The sequence below is a fragment of the Sminthopsis crassicaudata genome, chromosome 6 (assembly GCF_048593235.1).
Source record: "Sminthopsis crassicaudata isolate SCR6 chromosome 6, ASM4859323v1, whole genome shotgun sequence".
Taxonomy (NCBI): domain Eukaryota; kingdom Metazoa; phylum Chordata; class Mammalia; order Dasyuromorphia; family Dasyuridae; genus Sminthopsis; species Sminthopsis crassicaudata.
In genome coordinates this window covers 232,953,675-232,970,500 of record NC_133622.1, presented here as the reverse complement: position 1 = coordinate 232,970,500, position 16,826 = coordinate 232,953,675, and the positions used below count along the sequence as shown (strand labels likewise).

Genomic DNA, 16,826 nt, shown 5'->3' with positions numbered 1-16,826 from the left:
TTTGCACTGGTTCACAGCCTCAGTTTGGGCCTTACAATGTTCCATGAGACCCCAGAAACCCGGCCTGACCCCTATTCCTGGTGTTCATAGATTTCTCAGTCTGATCTCTCCCTGTGCCAAGCTGCAATGGAAAAAATGACTCACTGAGACTTTTTCTTAGATTCCCCATCAGGTTTCAGTCTGGAGCACTTTTCAGAGCTCTTTGAAGGCTTTTTATTGGAGCAGAGGAGGGAGTGGAGCATCCCTCCAAGATCTCGGCTCTGCTTCCCACTATGAAGCTCTTAAGTTCCACCTCCCGGCCCAGGACTCCCACGGGTGGCCGTGGCAACATTAGCTTCTGGTCATATCTCCTTCCAGATCTAGGTAGCAGTGACTTTCAGAGGCAGAAGGTAACTAAGCCTAGAAATAAATCCACATATATAGAGGGAAAAGATGTTCCTTATGGTTGACTAGAATTCGTATTAAATGATAAGCCAGGGGAAAAGGTAAAAAATAAAATTTAATTATATTAAAAAGCCAGACCAGGACAATAGTACGTGGTGCACAAGGGGCCCCAAGCCCCTGCTCTTGAACCAAGTCCCATGATCCCAGGCTGCAGCCAATGTGTCACCTATAATCATGATTTGCTTTTGGTATTTTGAGTCCAAGTTAGAGATTTTTTCCCCCAAAGAGCCCATCGATTTGGAAAAAATAAAAGTGAGATGGGGGTGCTTTTTTCCCCACAATTTCCTTAGGCTAAAATTGTAGGCAGACAATGTATCCAATGTGCCAAAGCTAGAACAGAAAGAGTCACAACAAGCCGGAAGTCCTGGAACTTCAGTCTGTTGCACAGAGAGATGCTAAGGTCTCAGCCTTCCATTTTCAAATGGGGTCAGCAGAGAACACGACATCTGTTAGTTCAGGTGAGATCCAGGCTAGAGGCTGGCCGGCCTTCTGAGGGAGAGAGGAATGCTGATTGTGCCGGGCCCACCCCCTACCTGGAGGCCCCCTCGAGGGCCCTCGCCCGTGCCCCCAAGCCTCGGTCCTGCGGCGGGCACCTCTCTCACAAGCTGCCGATGTTGGGGAAGCTCTTCAGCTTTTCGGGGAAGTCATCTTTGTACAGGACAGGGTCAGCGCGGTGCTCCACCACCTTGAGGGGCATGGTCCCGAAGACGGAGGCAAATTTGTTGATGCATTCAGATCTGTGGAGAGAGGGTATGCAGAGAGCTAAGCTGGGGAGCCACCAGCGCGCACTCACACTGCCTTATGGTTTGCCTAGTGCACTTCACCTGATGCTCAGAGCAAGCCACAGAGGTGGGTGCTTTTGTTGTTCCCCTTTTACAGAGGAGGAAACTGAGGCAGGTAGAAGTTACATGATGTGCTTGGGTAGCAAGGCCGGGGGGTATCTGAGGCTAGAAGCCTTCCTGCCTCCAGCACTAAGGTTCTGGTCACTCTGCCATGTTTTCCCCTATGTCCCCTATGGCTACAGCAGAGGAAGACCAAAGGCTGACCCTCCATTCTTAGAAGGGCCCTTCAGCCACGGCAGGGGCCTGAGACACAAGAGAAGGCACTGGCAGGAAGCCCTGTCACGAGCAAGTCAAAGTTTCCTTCCCCTCCCCCTGAAATTATCCAGGCCCCTGAGCCTTCTCCAGGCCCCCAGTCCTCTCCAGGCCCCCGAGCCCTCTCTAGGTCCCGAGTCCTCTGCGAGTCCTCTGTGGGCCCCAAGCCTTCTCCGGGCCTCGAGCCCTCTCTGGGCCACTTCTCTGGACCTGCTAGGTGAGAGAAGCGGCTCCAGATGTGACAGGTTTCCACAGGCTATTGGCACCAGCTGCAATGTCTTGCTACCTTTGTGCGAGCCGGAAGGGAGGAGAAGTGGAAGGAAGGGAGGCTCCGGCCCTGGGACTGATCCTCCCTCTTGCCGCTCTCCTGGAGTTCTGCTGGTGACTCCTCTACGGTGAGGGGGTCAGGCTCTCCAGGAAGCATTCACAAGTAGTCTTGGTCAATCTTGCCAACTGAATCTGACAAGGTTTGGCCCTAGCCTAGGGAAAGATCTCAAGCACACCCCAAAAAGCCAAACAAGAACCCCAAATTCCACCAACTGAGAAAAATCTCCTTTGAAGCAGATGGGACATTAAGGCTGGATCTCAGAAAGGTCAGTCAGTCCCTCTCTCCTCAGCCAGATGATAGGGCCAGAGGGGCTTCCTCAGAGAGGCCTGGAAGCCAAGACAAGGAACTGCTCCCTGTTTGGCTGTTGCCAAGTGCTCAGACTCCTCAGCCAGGAGGACCATGCTCACAGACAACCAAAGACTGGTGAGGGGGCGCCAGGGAGGAGGGTCGAGCCCAAGCTGTGGGAGCTTCCCTTCTCCCTCCATAACAACAAGGCTCCTTCAAAGAGCTGCCCGGAATGCTAGGGGCCCCAGCACTGGCTGGCTCTGGGACCTGGGCTGGTAGCCCGGCGATGGCTTTTCCAGGGAAGCCGTGTTAGCAGGAGGCAGAAGTGCCCTGCCAGAAGTCCTACCTTCCTGCCCACCCTGTGGGCATCTGATCAACAAGCATTTAGGGAGCACCAACTATGTGCCAGACCCTGTGCTGAGACCTGAAAAGAAACAAGCCAAGCTCAGTCCCTTCCCTCAAGGAGCCCCGGCTAATGGAGGAGACAGCACACAAATGGTCATGCCCACACAAAAAGCGCACACAGCAGATCCCAGCTCAGGGAACGTAGCGGTGGGGAAGAGATCTCAGGTCCAGAAAAAGCCTCCTGTAGGAGGTAGACTTGAGGGGAGGCAGAGTTAAGGGAATCACCCACAAATCCCTCCAAGTACTTTAAATAATGACTCTAAACAAATCCTAGAGCAAGAAAGGTCTGATGCCCCAGGATAAGACCGGGGCACAGTCTAGCCCAGGCCTGGCCCTGGCTCCCACAAACCAGGAGCCACCTTGGAGCCACTGAGTACAGCCCACAGACAGTAAGGGGGAACTAGTCCGGAGATGACAGGACTCTCTGCTTGCACCAAGGCAGGAGCCTGTTGCTTTGCCCACACTCAGCTCTGAGCTGCAGTCCTGGATGGCATCCCCAGAGAGAGGAGGATCAGGGCCCTCTTCACAGTTCCAGCGCAGAAAAGAGTGCAGACACAAGCCCAGTCCGGGAGGAGCAAACGCCTCTCCTTAGATCACACCACCCTGGAAGAGCGGAAAACTTGCAGGACTCTGGAAATATCTCTGAAAACAGCCGCACAAACCCCCTGAAGTTTGAAACAGGGCCTCCTCCACTCTGGACGAAGAGCCCTACATTAACGAAGAGTTAAATGTCAAGTACTGGCTAGGAGAATGAACACACAACAGAAAAAATCCTGAACACAGAATTATGGTGACAAAGAAGATCAAACATACTCAGAAGAAAACAAAGTGAAAACTTCTACATCTAAAGCCTCCAAGAAAAATAAGAATTGGTCTCAGATCATAGAAGAGCTCAAAAAGGACTTTTTAAATCAAGGAAACAAGGTAGAGGAACACTTGGGAAGATAAATGAAAATAATGCAAGAAAATCATGAAAAACAAATCAACAGCTTGGTAGAGGAGACACCAAAAAATACTGAAGAAAAAACAGAGTAGGACAAAGAGCAAAGGAGGTACAAAGAGCTAATAAGGAAAAGAATGCCAAAAAGCAGAGTTGGCCAAATGGAAAGAGAGACAAGAAAAATTCACTGAAGGAAAAAACTCCTTAAAAAATAGAATTGGCCAAATAGAAAGGGAAGTACAAAAGTTCACTGAACAAAATAATTCCCCCCAAATTAGAATTGAGCAAATAGAAGCTAATGACTTTATGAGAAACTTAAAATAAATCAAAAGGATGACAAAAAATTAGAAGAAAATGTTAAATATCTCATTGGAAAAACAACTGACCTGGAAAACAGATCCATGAAAAATAGTTTAAAAATTACTTGACTACCTGAAAGCCACGATTTAAAAAAAAAAGGCCAAAATATCATCTTTCAAGAAAGCTGCCCTGAAAAAATCCATTGATTTTTTGAAAAACAAAACAAAACAAAACAAAAAACCCTAACCCTAAATTTTTTTTCCGTTGAAAGAGGTCTCTAATGGAGAACTCTCAGGAATATTATAGCCAAATTCCAGTGCTTTTAAGTCGAGAAAAAACCACAAAGAAATAATCCAAGTATCATCAAGCCATAGTCAGGATAACACAATATTTAGCCATTTCTACATTAAAGGATCAGAGGGCTTTATGATATAATATTCTGGAGGGCAAAGGTGCTACAATTACAACCAAGAATCATCTACCCAGCAAAGCTGAGCATAATCCTTCAGAGAGGAAAATGGATATTCAACAAAATAGAGGACTTTCAAACGTTCTTAATGAAAAGACCAGAGCTGAATAGAAATTAGACTAGAATAGAAATAGAATAGAAATAGAAATAGAAAATTTGACTTTCAAATATAACATTTAAGAGAACTATAAAAAAGTAAATGGGAAAAGTAAAAAGGAAAATATAAACAGTTTTACATCCTACATGGGAAGATGACATTTGTAATTCACAAGTACGTTCACATTATTAGGGCAGTTAGAAGCATATACAAAGGACAGAGATTAATAAAAATAAATATTAATTAAAATAAAACTAAGGGTTAAGAGAAGACTATACTGAGAGAAAGGGAAAGGAGATTATTTCACATAAGTTATTATTGTAAATTATTTTACATAAAAGAGATAAGAAAAAAAAACTTTTACAGTGGAGGAAAAGAAGGCGGGAGATAAGGGGAAGTGAGAACTGGCTCAAAGAAAGAAAAAAATATACACTAAATTGGGGATATAAATCTATCTTACCCTACAGGAAAGTAGGAGGGGAAGGGAATAAGAAAGAGGAAGGTTTGATAGAAAAGAGGGCAGATTGGGGAAGAAGTTAGTCAGAAACAAAACACTTTTGAGAAAGGACAAGTTGGAAGGAAAGAGAGAGTAGAATAAATGAGGGAGAAATAGGACAGAGAGAAACAGAGTTAGCAAAAATCATCATGACAAATTTAAAGCAGATTTCTCTGATTAAGGCCTCATTTTCTAAATATAGAACTGAGTCAAACTCATAAAAAGGAGATCCAGTCTCAAATTGATAAAAAATCAAAACATAACAATTTTCAGATGAAGTAATAAAACCTATTTCTATCCATATGAAAAAAACGCTCTTACCACTGACTGAATAGATGCAGATTAAAACAATTCTGAATCACAACCTCATACTTATTAGACTGGCTAACAAGGCAGATGCTGAGAGGGCCTGAGACTCAGAAGGGAGGTTAGGTCCGGCCACACAGATCTAAGAAGCATTTACCCAGACACGGTAACCAAGCCCATGGGAACTGAGGAAATCATTGAGCAAGAGAGCACTGAGAAAGAAGAGAGGAGCCCAGAACATCCTTCTTTCTTTTATAAGCATATGAAGGAGCCACCAAATGAGAGTCTGGTTCTCAGGCAGACACGGGCTCAATATGTACTTGTGACGTGCGGACCCAAAGGAAGCTGGGGCCTGCCCTCTAGGAGCTTACCTAGAATTCTGAGTGGGCAAGACAAGCCACAAAGGGAGCCAAAAGAGGGGACGGCTGAACTGGGCACCAACAGCAATGGCTTCTGATTATTTAAGAGATCTTTAATATTAAGATGAAATCATTGAACAGTTTCATAAAAGCATCAACATATAGTCACAACTTTCCAGAGATTTCTGGTTAAACGATGGCAAGAGCTCAGGACCCAAGGGATCGTGGAAATCCTGAGCCAATGGAGAAGTGGAGGAAAAGAACTGCTGGTTGGATGACAAGTTTCATGTCCCCAGGACACAGTGACAAGGGAGGATGAGGAAAGCAGTCTGAGTCATGGCTTCCGCTCCTGCTCCCTGAAGGGTCCTAAAGCTCCAGCCCCAAAGTCTAGCTCTCACCCCAAAGGTAAAGGGCAGGAAATGAAGTGTGAAACTAACTGTAAGGTGGGCTGGCCTAGGAAGATGGAGGGGTTAGTCCTTGATGAAATGTGAACCGGCTCCTGGACTGAATTATCATCAGGCAGCTTGGCTTTGGTAGCTCTTAAAAGACAGCTTGAGCATGAGGCAAGCTGGGTAAGGTGAAGTGGGAGCAACTGTGGGGAACATGCATCCGGTGACTCTGCTGGAAAGAAGCCCACTATGTGCCAGGAGCTCTACTAAGCTCTTTACCAATGAGAGCTCATTTGATCTTACAACAACCTTGAGAGGGAGGTGCACATCAGGGTGCAGACCAGGAGGTCTGAACACATCAGGCCCAGGCAGGAAGCTCCAAGGGCCGGTGGCCGGCTGGCTCTTCCCTGAGGGCTCCTGGGCTGCCCAGGGTCTCCCTGGGGCCGCCGCTCTGGAGAAGGTGCTTGCCTTCCTGGAATGGGCTCCACTCTTTGGCAAAGGAACCTATTTCCAGGTTCCTTCCATTTCTGTCCATTCAGAAAGAGGACTAGAGCTAAGAGGGAGTGTGAGCCGGGGGTAATGTCGCCGATGTAAAAGCCCGAGGCCCTGGGTCCTGATTCCCCTCGGCCCTCACAGCAGTTCCTTACAAAATTCTGGCCGTCACCATGTGTGACAGCTGACCACCTGAGGGGCATGAGAAGGTCTACTAGCAACTAAGTGCTTCCATCAATAACTCCTTCCAATCCCTCCCACGAGCCTCTCCTTTCCCACCTCCTCGGGACATGGGAAGGGAGGCTTCTGGAGAGATGGGAGGAGTTAGCATGGGTGGAATCAGCAGTTTTCTGGCTCTTCTTGAAATCCTGCCATTTTATGGGGTGATGTGATGCCAAGGGAATCAATGCTGAGCCCGCCTGGCAGCAGTGTGGGGACAAATGTGCTGGAGCCCACGGGCAGTTCTGACCCAGGGTGCTGAGCCAGCCCCATCCAGCTGGTGCTCTTGGGCCTTGTCATCTCCTTAAAACTCAGAACACAGAGTCTTCTTGAAGTACAAGCCTTTGGTAAGGACTCCCACAAACCCGCTTTAAGTTAGCGTTAGTTTTCCTACTGCTTTGTATCTTAAACATTACATGCCAGGAGTTCTGCAAGTCATTTTTGCAAGAAAGGCTGTGGTGAAGGAGATGTATATGGGAGCCATGACTTGGGCAGGGGAGAGGGGTACATACCTCCTGAATCTTGGAATTCAGGTTGGCACTTTCTGTACAAAGTCCTAGCCAGCCAGTCAGTAAGCACCTACTATGTGCTGGACACTTAGAAAGTTGTCAGGGAGCACCGAGACATGCATACTCTCGGAGACTCGGCCGACCACGCTCCTGAGCCCTCCTGGTCATTACACACTTGGCAGAGGGTGACTTGAGCCTGAACTGGACCCTACTCTCCCAGAGCAAAGGAACCAAGAGTGACCACCTGCTGGGCGGCAGCACTTGGAGCACTTACCTCTCTACCATGTGAGTCTGATCCAGGGAGAGCCCGTCGATGGCCGTGCACTCGGGACACTTGAACTTTTTACGAGGAGTTACCTGGGGGGCAGGAATGGGAGAAAGAGACTCAGTGACTAGGAGGCTGAGGGCACGATGGGGGAGCTGCCTGTCAGAGCCTGAGGTGGAACCCTCCACAATGCCCTGCACACACACACACACACACACACACACACACACACACACACACACACACTTACACACTCACACCCCTCCCTCCTCTTCTCCCCCACTCCCTCTGGCCCAGCCCCATGCAGAACTCACAGGGGCCCAATGGCCCCGGCCCGGAGGCTCCCCTTCTCTAACTGAAGCCGGGTGATGACAAGCTGCTTAATTCCTGTTTAATGACTGCTTTCTGGCTGCCAGGGCCCCTGCACAAACACCATTTGTCCTGCAGCCCTCCGGGCGATGAAATATGGCTTCCCTGCTCCTGTAACCCTAGCCGAGGGCGGCTCTGGGCAGGAGGTGCCAGCTCACTGGGCTGCCTCCTTTCCCTTCCCTGCCCTCTTTCCCACTTCGCCTCTCTGTCCTATACCTTGGAAGAAGTTTCCCAGGAAGGGGCCCGTCCCCAGTGGGGGGTGGGGGTAACCCCCGGCACTTTGCTTTCCCACCCTCTGAAAGGAGTGTCCAGAGGAGCTATTCCAGTTTAAAACACATGAACGTGTGTCAAGGGCTTACACAGACCCCCGCTCCCCATCAATACTGTCCCCCCCCGCTCCTTCCTCACCTGGGCAGCTGGGGAGGCCCAAGGGTCCTCAGTCAGTGGCTTTTGCCCTTCTGTGGCTCTCTACGGCCCAGGTTCCCCAGGACACAGTCCCCAGGAAGGGGGCATCACAGCAGGGGACTAAAAGATCCAAAGGACCTCCCTGCATGGAGAAATCTCCCCAACTCTGGGCCCTGCCTCTAGGCCTTGCCCATCAAGGAAGCCCAGGCCACCTGATGGTCCCGTAGCCTTGGGTTAGCCACACTGATTAAACCCCTAGGATGGGCAGGGCCAAGAACAGGGTCAGAGCTCCAGAGACTGACTCCATCAACAGCGGGGGGCGGGGAGGGTCTTTGGACCCGCTCCTACATTCAAAGCCCAGTCCTACCTGCCCAGGCCACAGGGCTGAACCGATAAAGGCTCTCAGGGAGGTGACATTCTACAGAGAGAAGCAGGATCCCAAAGCAAAGTTCAGAAAGTCAGAAGGGTAAGATCGGGAAGCATTTGCTTCAGAAGCTGAACTGACTTTTACAGGAAGTTTGAAAATAAAGAGGCGAGGGACAGCCTGGGTAGTTGGGAGATGGCCTGGACCCTTTGGGAAATAGCTAGAAAACTAGGGCTTGCTTACCTTGACCTCAGTTTCCTTATTTGCAAAACAGAGATTTAATTACTACTCGATCCCCCTCACAGAGAAGCTAGAATGATCTGAGACGAAGCTCAAGAGAATTCTTTAATCTCTAAAGCCTTCTGCAAATCTAAGGTATTATTATAAGGCCCTGGACATAAAGAAATATCCCTGTGTCCAAGTCCTTTTCAGCTCTGACATTCTAGGACTATAAGAATCCCACCTTAATGACGGCTTTCCCTGTAACGTTGGCCACCAAGAAATTCATGGCAATATCTTCGCAGTTCATGTGAGCATCCACCCAGTTCTTGATGTCTCCAGGCATTTTGTAGGTATACAGGTAATTAAAATACTGCAAGAGGAGAGGAAAACAAGAGGCCTCGTCTTAGTTCAATGTTCCCGTTCATATTAGAGCTGCATCTAAGAATAGGGTAGACTCTACTTTACAAAGTGCAGTATCTGGGTCTAGATGGAGATCAGTAAGGGCTAAATCCAGCCAATCTATGAAGTAGAGGGTTTTTTTTTTTTTTTTGGTTTTCTTTTTTTACATTTTTATCCTAGCAAAAGCATTTAATTAAGACATGAAACTAAATAACAAAAGGAATGAATTAAATGGTTGAACATTCATCATTCCCAAACACAAAAGGGGGGTGATAATTGTCTATATCTTTGGAAGAATTATAGCACAATTTCCTTTCTTTCTTTCTTTTTTTTTTTTGAGAACAAAACATAGTTTTATGGCTCCAAGGGACAGTTTTTATTTTATTTTTTTTTATTAATTTTTCCTTTTTAAATGATTTTCTTTTTCTGCTTATACATGTACATTAATTTTTTTAAAAAATACACATTTCTTTATGAATCATGTTGGAAAAGAAAAATTGGAACAAAAGAGCAAAACCACAAGAGAAAAAAAAAAAAGAAAAAGAAAAAAAGTGTTGATTTATATTTGGTTTCCATAGTTCTCTCTCTGGACAAAAGTGGTATTTTCTTTCCAAAATTTTTTGGAACTGTCTTGAATTAAATCGTAAAGGAGGGAAAAGGACCCACGTGTGCAAAAATGTTTGTAGCAGCTCTTTTTATGGTGGCAAAGAATTGGAGAATGAGTAGATACCTAGCAATTGGAGAATGGTTGAATAAGTTAGGATATGTGTAAGTAATGGAATATTATTGTTCTATAAAAACTGATGAACAACCTGATTTTAGAAAAGCTTGGAAAGATTTACATGAACTGATGCTGAAACAAGCAGAACCAGGAATACATTGTACACAGTTACAGCCAATGTGTGATGATCAACTATGAAAGACTTGGCTCTTCTCAGCGGTTCAGTGATCTAAGGCCATCCCAATCAACTTGATGAGAGGAAATGCCAAATGCATCCATAAAGAGAATTATGGAGACCAAATGTAAATCAACACATGCTATGTTCATTTTTTTTGTTTGTTTCCTTTCATGTTTTTTCCCATTTGTTCTGATTTTTCTCTCCTAACATTATTCATGAAGAAATGTGTATTTAAAAAATTAACATACATGTATAGTCAGAAAAAATAAAACAATTAAGAAAAAAAAAAGGATTGCCTTGGATCACTGAACTGCTGAGAAAAACCAAGTCTGTCAAAGCTGATTATCACACATTCTTGCTGTGTACAATGTATTTCTGGTTCTGCTTGTTTCATTCAGCATCAGTTTGTGATTTTAACTCTAAAAAGATGTTTAACAAGCAATATTAGCTCAAGGGCTTTTGCCATAGTTTGCCAACCTCTGATTTTGATGGGGAAAAGTGCTCTGAACTAAGCAAAGAGCCAATTATACCTAATAAATAATAACTGTGTGATATAAATCTGTATGTATATATACATACACATACATAGAAACATACATACACATATATATATATATATATATACATAAAAATAAATATGGTCAGCAGACATGATATAAATATTCTCACATTGTTTTAATGGGCAGCTTAGTGGCACGGTGGTTAGAGTGCCAGGTCTGGAGGCAGAAAAGCTCATCTTGCTGAGTTCAAATCTTATCTCAGAAACTAACTGTGTCACTCTGAGCAAAGCACTTCACCCTGTTTGCCTCAGTCTCCTCAACTGTAAAATGAGCTAGAGAAGGAAATGGCAAACCATTCCAGTGTTTTTTTGCCAATAAAAAACCCAAATGGGGTCACAAAAAGTTTTCATGACTACAAACAACTGAACAAATACTGTTTCTAACCTAATTCCAACATCCCATTTCGGGCAAAAATGATCTAATTTTTATACCACTTACTTAAAAAGGAATACTTGAAAAATTCAATTCAACTTAAAATATGTATTATGTACTCCCTATATGCTAAGGATGCAAAGACAAAGATTCCGGTCTCTGTTCTTGAGCAACTTACATTCAAGACAAGAGAGAGCACTCAAAACTAAAGCATTGGGTAAGTTTTTACAGACCCACGTTGTGAAGCAAGATTCTATGAGTTAGGATAAGCAGATAGTGCATTTTAGGCATGGGGAATGGCTTGGACAATGCACAGAGATGGCCAATGGTGGCAAGTATAGGAACGGTTTGCCTGGGAGTAGCATGCATGAATGAGAATAGCATAAAATAAGGCTGGAAAAAGTTAGGTTGAAGCCAGATTGTGGAAGGTTTTAAATTCAGCCTAAGAAGTTCTAGTTTTTCTTAAAGATACTAGAGAGTGATAGGGTCAGACTTGAGCTTAAGAAAAATTACTTTGGCGACTGTTTGGAGCATGGTGGAGAGAGGAAGAAAATGGAAGTAGGTAAAATGATCAAGTGAAAGGTAAGGAGGTAAAGAGAGCTGTTTGGTGAGAAGGGGACCCATGAAAGAGAGGCTGTAGACAAAGGTTCCTGATTGAGAGCAAAGAGTCAAGGGTAAATTTGGATGAATGTTTGGGAGATGCTGCCTTGGTTATAAGAGTTGAGGAATAGATGTTTAAAGATGGTGGAGATCTATGGATATTTCCAAGAAACAGAAAAAGGTATAAGGAAGAGGGAAAGTGGGGGAGAAAGAGGAAAAGGAAAGAGAGAAGGATAAACAGACACAAAGACAGAAAGAATGAATATGACTGAAAGAACAAGCTAATGGGAATGTAGAAAGGCACAGAATAATAGCACAATAGGGAGGAGCCATCGTATTTTACTTTAGAAAGCAAAATGCTGTGGTTTTCATTCTCTCTTTAAAAAAAGGGTAAATCTTTCTCATCTGACTGCTTGTGCTCTAAAACTCCCTTCCCAATGCTTTGACATTCCCAAATAATTTTCACTTCTATTTTTTTATGTTCTGCAAAATTAAGATGATCTAAGAAAAATGGCTCTTCATATACATCAGTTAGCTAGCACTTCAATACTCTTTAATTACCTTGTGGTAAAAAGCCACTCCTGTGAGAACCATAGATACTTCATTGGTCCACTCAGACTCATACTTCCACTTGTTCATCTCATGGTCCCAGAGGTGCAGGCGACCTGGGTATCCCACCAGTCTATCAGGAAACTCACGCCAAACCTGAGAAGGAAAACATGGGATTGATTATTTCCCTGTACAAACTGCAGGCAAAAACCATGAAAGGGTCCCAAAACAAATACTGGCCAAGATTAGCAGATAACTTCATATTTAAAAATAGAACCTATTCTCCCTAACTATATGGGACAGTGGGTGGTAAAACTGCTGGAAGATCTTTGTAAAGGATTCTCCTGTCTCTCTAAGATCAGAAGGTCCTAGTTCCTTTGGCAAAACATTCTAATATCTCTTCTGGATCAAGTCTACTAATTACAGTTTGTTCAACCATTCCTCAATTGATGGACATCCTCTAACTTTTCAATTTTTTGTCATCACAAAAAGAGCTGTTATACATATTTTTGTACATATGGGTCCCTTTCCCATTAAAAAATGTTTCAATGGCTCTCTTTCTTTCTTTTCCTTTTTTCTTTTGGTAGTACTATAAATATTTTCTCTCTCCCCACTTTCCCCACTAAAATGAAGGAAGGAAAAAAAATAACAACAAAAATCCCTTTTGTAATGAATACAAGGAAAATAAATCCACACACCGAATATGTCCAAAAATGTATGTCTCTTTCTACACCTTGAAAATATCACCTTTGTCAGGAAGTGGATAATAAGAAGTTTTATGATGGGACATGGCTGGCCATTACATTGCTCAGTCTTTCAAAGCTGATTTTCTTTACAAAGTCGTCAACCTTGTATTGACTTTTCCAGGTTCTGCTCATGTCACTGTATCAGATTATACCACATGGGTTCCTCTGAAATAATTTCTTGTCATTCTTTTTGGCAAATTAAATAAAATTTCATTGCATTCTCATACTCCAGTTTGTTCAAACATTTCCTGCTTTTACAGGCATCTCTCTAAGATTCTAGTTTTTTCCCTTTTTCTCCCTTTCTCATCCCTACACTTCAGGATCAAGACGTTTGTTTTGCTTGTGGCTATCTTCTCCCTCTAGAGCCCTCCTGAATCATCCCTGACCATTCTCTAGTTGGGTTTGATGAATTGGTGCACCAACCTAGGTTTCTCTTTATTCTGGTGTTTATATTTTAAAGTTCCTAGTCACCTCTGGTCTTTTCAACACACATTTTTGAAAGTTCTCTTTGCATTAAAGATCTATTTCCAACTGGTCCAACCATTTTGGAGAACAATTTGGAACCATGCCTAAAGGGCTATAAAACTGTACATATCCTTGACCCAACGGTACCACTACTGATCAATATCCCAAAGAGATCAAGGAAAAAGAAAAAAAAAACATATGTGCACAGAAATATTCCTAATCGCTCTTTTTGTGGTGTCCCAAAATTGGAAGTTGAAGAGATATCCATTATTTAAGGAATGGATGAATAAATTGCAGTATATGATTGGGATAGAATATTATTATGCTATAAGAAATAAGGAAGAAGATAGTTTCAGAAAAAAACCAGGAAGACTTATATGAGCTGGTGGAAAGTAAAGTGAGCAGAACTTAGAGAATAGGATAACAGCATAACAATAACAGCAAAATTATAAAAACAGTAAGTGGGGAGTGAAATGAGCAGGACCAGAAGATCATTATCTACTTCAATAACAATACTAGATGATGATCAATTCTGATGGGCGTGGCCCTCTCAACAATGAGATGAAACAAATCAGTTTCAATAGAGAAGTAATGAACTGAACCAGCTACACCCAGCGAAAGAACTCTGGGAGATGACTATGAACCACTACATAGAATTCTCAATCCCTCTATTTTTGTCCGCCTGCATTTTGGATTTCCTTCACAGTCTTATTGTACACTGTTTCAAAGTCTGGTCCTTTTTGTACAGCAAAATAACTGTTTGGACATGTATACATATATTGTATTTCATTTATACTTTAACATATTTAACATGTATTGGTCAACCTGCCATCTGGGGGAAAGAGGAGAAAAGTTGGAACAAAAGGTTTTGCAACTGTCAATGCTGAAAAATTACCTATGCATATATCTTGTAAATAAAAAGCTATAATAATAAAAAAGGAATTAAAAAAAAAACACTAAGTGGTGAAGGACTTAGCAACTCTGATCAACACAATGATCTGATCAACTCATCATAAAAAATGCTATCTACTACCAGAGACAGAAGTGATGAACTCTTATATTTTTTTTTCCTCAAATGGCTAATGTGGAAATACATTTTGAATTCATATTACAATGGGCATTGCTTTTTTATTAATGGGTATGGGAAGGGAATATAAAAGAAAATTTGAAATAATTTTTAATATAAGATTGCTCCCCATTTTCCTTGCCTTCCTTCCAATATGATTAAATCAGCTTTGCAGGATAAGTTATTCTTGGTTGTAAGCTCATATCTCTTGTTATTTGGAATACTGTATTCCAAGATCTCCTCTAGTTCTTAAAGAAAGTCCTAGGTCTTATATAATCCTGACTGTGATCCTGAGTGCATGCTGTATTTTTACAGATTTGGCTAGGACATTCCCTGGATTTTTACTTTTGAATTTAAGGAAGTCAATGGCAGATTATTTCTATCTTTACTTTTCCCACTTATTTTAGTAGATCTGGGCAGTAGGCAGTTTTCATTTGTTATTTCTTGAAATATAATGTCAGAACTATTTTAAAATCATGGTTTTCAAAAAGTCAAATAATTCTTACATTATCTTGCTGTGACCTGCTTTCAAAGTAAGTTATTTTATTGTTGTTGTTTATACAAGATGACTGATATTTTCTTTTGCAATCATTCTAATATTTCTTGCTATCTGATAGAGAAAGTAATTTCTGTTTGTTTAATTTTAATTTTCAGGGAATGCATTCTTTGGTTTTGATTTCTCTCTTCCTCTTGTAAACTATTTATTTAAACTCTTGTTTCCTTTATTGTAGGAATTAATATAGTACCTGTGAAAAATCCATTTTGTCTGCTTGAAGTAAACATTCCAGGATTACTTTCTCTTTGCAGGCTGCGTTTTTAGATTTATAACAAGATTTTTTTCTTAAATTCTGGTCAGTGTTAGATTTAATTTTTGGATCTGGGTTAGATGATCTCGAAAGTTCTTTCCACCTTTTAAATTATACAAATCTATAAAGAATTGTTTAATCCTTCTATGTAATTCTTCCATTAAAATGAAGATTCTCAAACCGTGAAGAACAGAGTTGCCTCCTTTATCCTCTTCCTGTTGCATTCTCCCCTCTCTCACGCTTCTTGCTGGGTCTGGCTTTAGTCAATAGATATAAAAGTCTCTGTCTTCATTAATGATTTTTACTCTCCTCTTTTTTGAAGAATACGTTTAGCTCTGTAGAATAATATGTAAAAGCTACTGGAAAAACCACAGGAAAGATACAAAGTTTTCCAGTATAAGATCATAATCCTGCACCGTTAAACTTAGCTGCCTTTCTAAATAGAGAATTAAGCTATTTGGGACAGATCCCAGAATCAAAGGAACAAAGACAGGCTCTTACAGCTGTCATCAAGTCCAACTCTCTCATTTTAAACATGAAGAAAACAGTGGACAAAGACAAGTTACTGGCCCAAGATCACACAGGCTCTACTGGTTCTGAATATGATGACATTATTGGCCCATGAACAGCACTTCCAACAGGGGAGACGGGTCTCTCCATTGGGACCAGCAGGCTCTTTATGGGAGGGCTGGCCGTGGCTGTGGGCAGTCTGCCTCGGTGGGCAGGTAGCTCACCCCGACAGGGCTGCAGTCTGAGAGCCCCCCACCTCAGCAGCCACAGTCAGAAGAGGACAATTAATGCTCCCCAGATTGGACACCAGGAGGCTTTTGCTCCAGGGAGCCCTGAGGGTCTGCTAGTTCATTTCACGACCCACTGCCCTTCCATTTGAGGGGTTTCCTCTTTCTTTTCTCTAGACTAGAACCTGCTAATCCAAACAGCTCCCCGATTATGGCCAGAGCCCTTTTCCTCACATCCACCACCAAGCTTTCTGGAGCAGAATGTTTTCAGGGAACTGGCGAGGTCGGGAATGGAAGAGAAGCAGCAGGGCTGAGAAAGGAACGACCGCAGTTCCAGCCCCAGCTCCACAAATAGCCACCACTTTTAAAGGGAAATCTGGCTTACCCAGAGTTTTCTCAAGAAAACCCTGTGACCAAACCGGCGTGAAGAAGATTGTCTCTATTTTACAGATGAGGAGACTGGGGCTTGGAAGTGAGGTGACTCGTCTGAGAGATCATGAAGAAATATTGGGAATAAAGAAAGTGCTTTCTGAAATGTGAAGTTCTACAGAAACACCAGCTGCTGATCTGATCATGGATAGAACAGGAGAAGTCAAAAAACAAAGGGCCTTCTAGGACTAAGTGCCTCTCTCCAAGCCCACCCTACGACGAATCAGACTGTAGTGACCCCCAGTCACAGAAATGCTAAGCTGGACTGGCTGAAGAGCTCCGGCGAGGCTCCGGATTGAGAGCGTTCCGTAGTCTTGAACGAGTGCCGCTGCTAGACACAGGGCTCCTGTCCTTGCCTGGGTCCTGGCAGCTGGATACAATCAAGTTACCATCCTTGTCACTTCATTTATTACCGTGCAGCTGACTATGGGATCAAAACCA

The 16,826-nt window shown here is 43.3% G+C and overlaps 1 protein-coding gene across 1 annotated transcript in view; it reads right to left on the bottom strand.

The window, feature by feature from the left end:
* Positions 1-481: 481 nt before the first annotated feature.
* Positions 482-16,826, bottom strand: part of EXT2 (exostosin glycosyltransferase 2) — a 156,748-nt gene continuing 140,403 nt past the window's right edge. Inside the window, exons 11-14 of the mRNA XM_074273745.1 lie at positions 12,149-12,292; positions 8,999-9,127; positions 7,407-7,489; positions 482-1,181 (exon numbers count right to left, since the gene is read on the bottom strand). Coding sequence (XP_074129846.1) covers positions 1,043-1,181; positions 7,407-7,489; positions 8,999-9,127; positions 12,149-12,292 — 495 coding nt within the window. The 3' untranslated portion in view covers positions 482-1,042. The remainder of the gene's footprint in view (positions 1,182-7,406; positions 7,490-8,998; positions 9,128-12,148; positions 12,293-16,826) is intronic.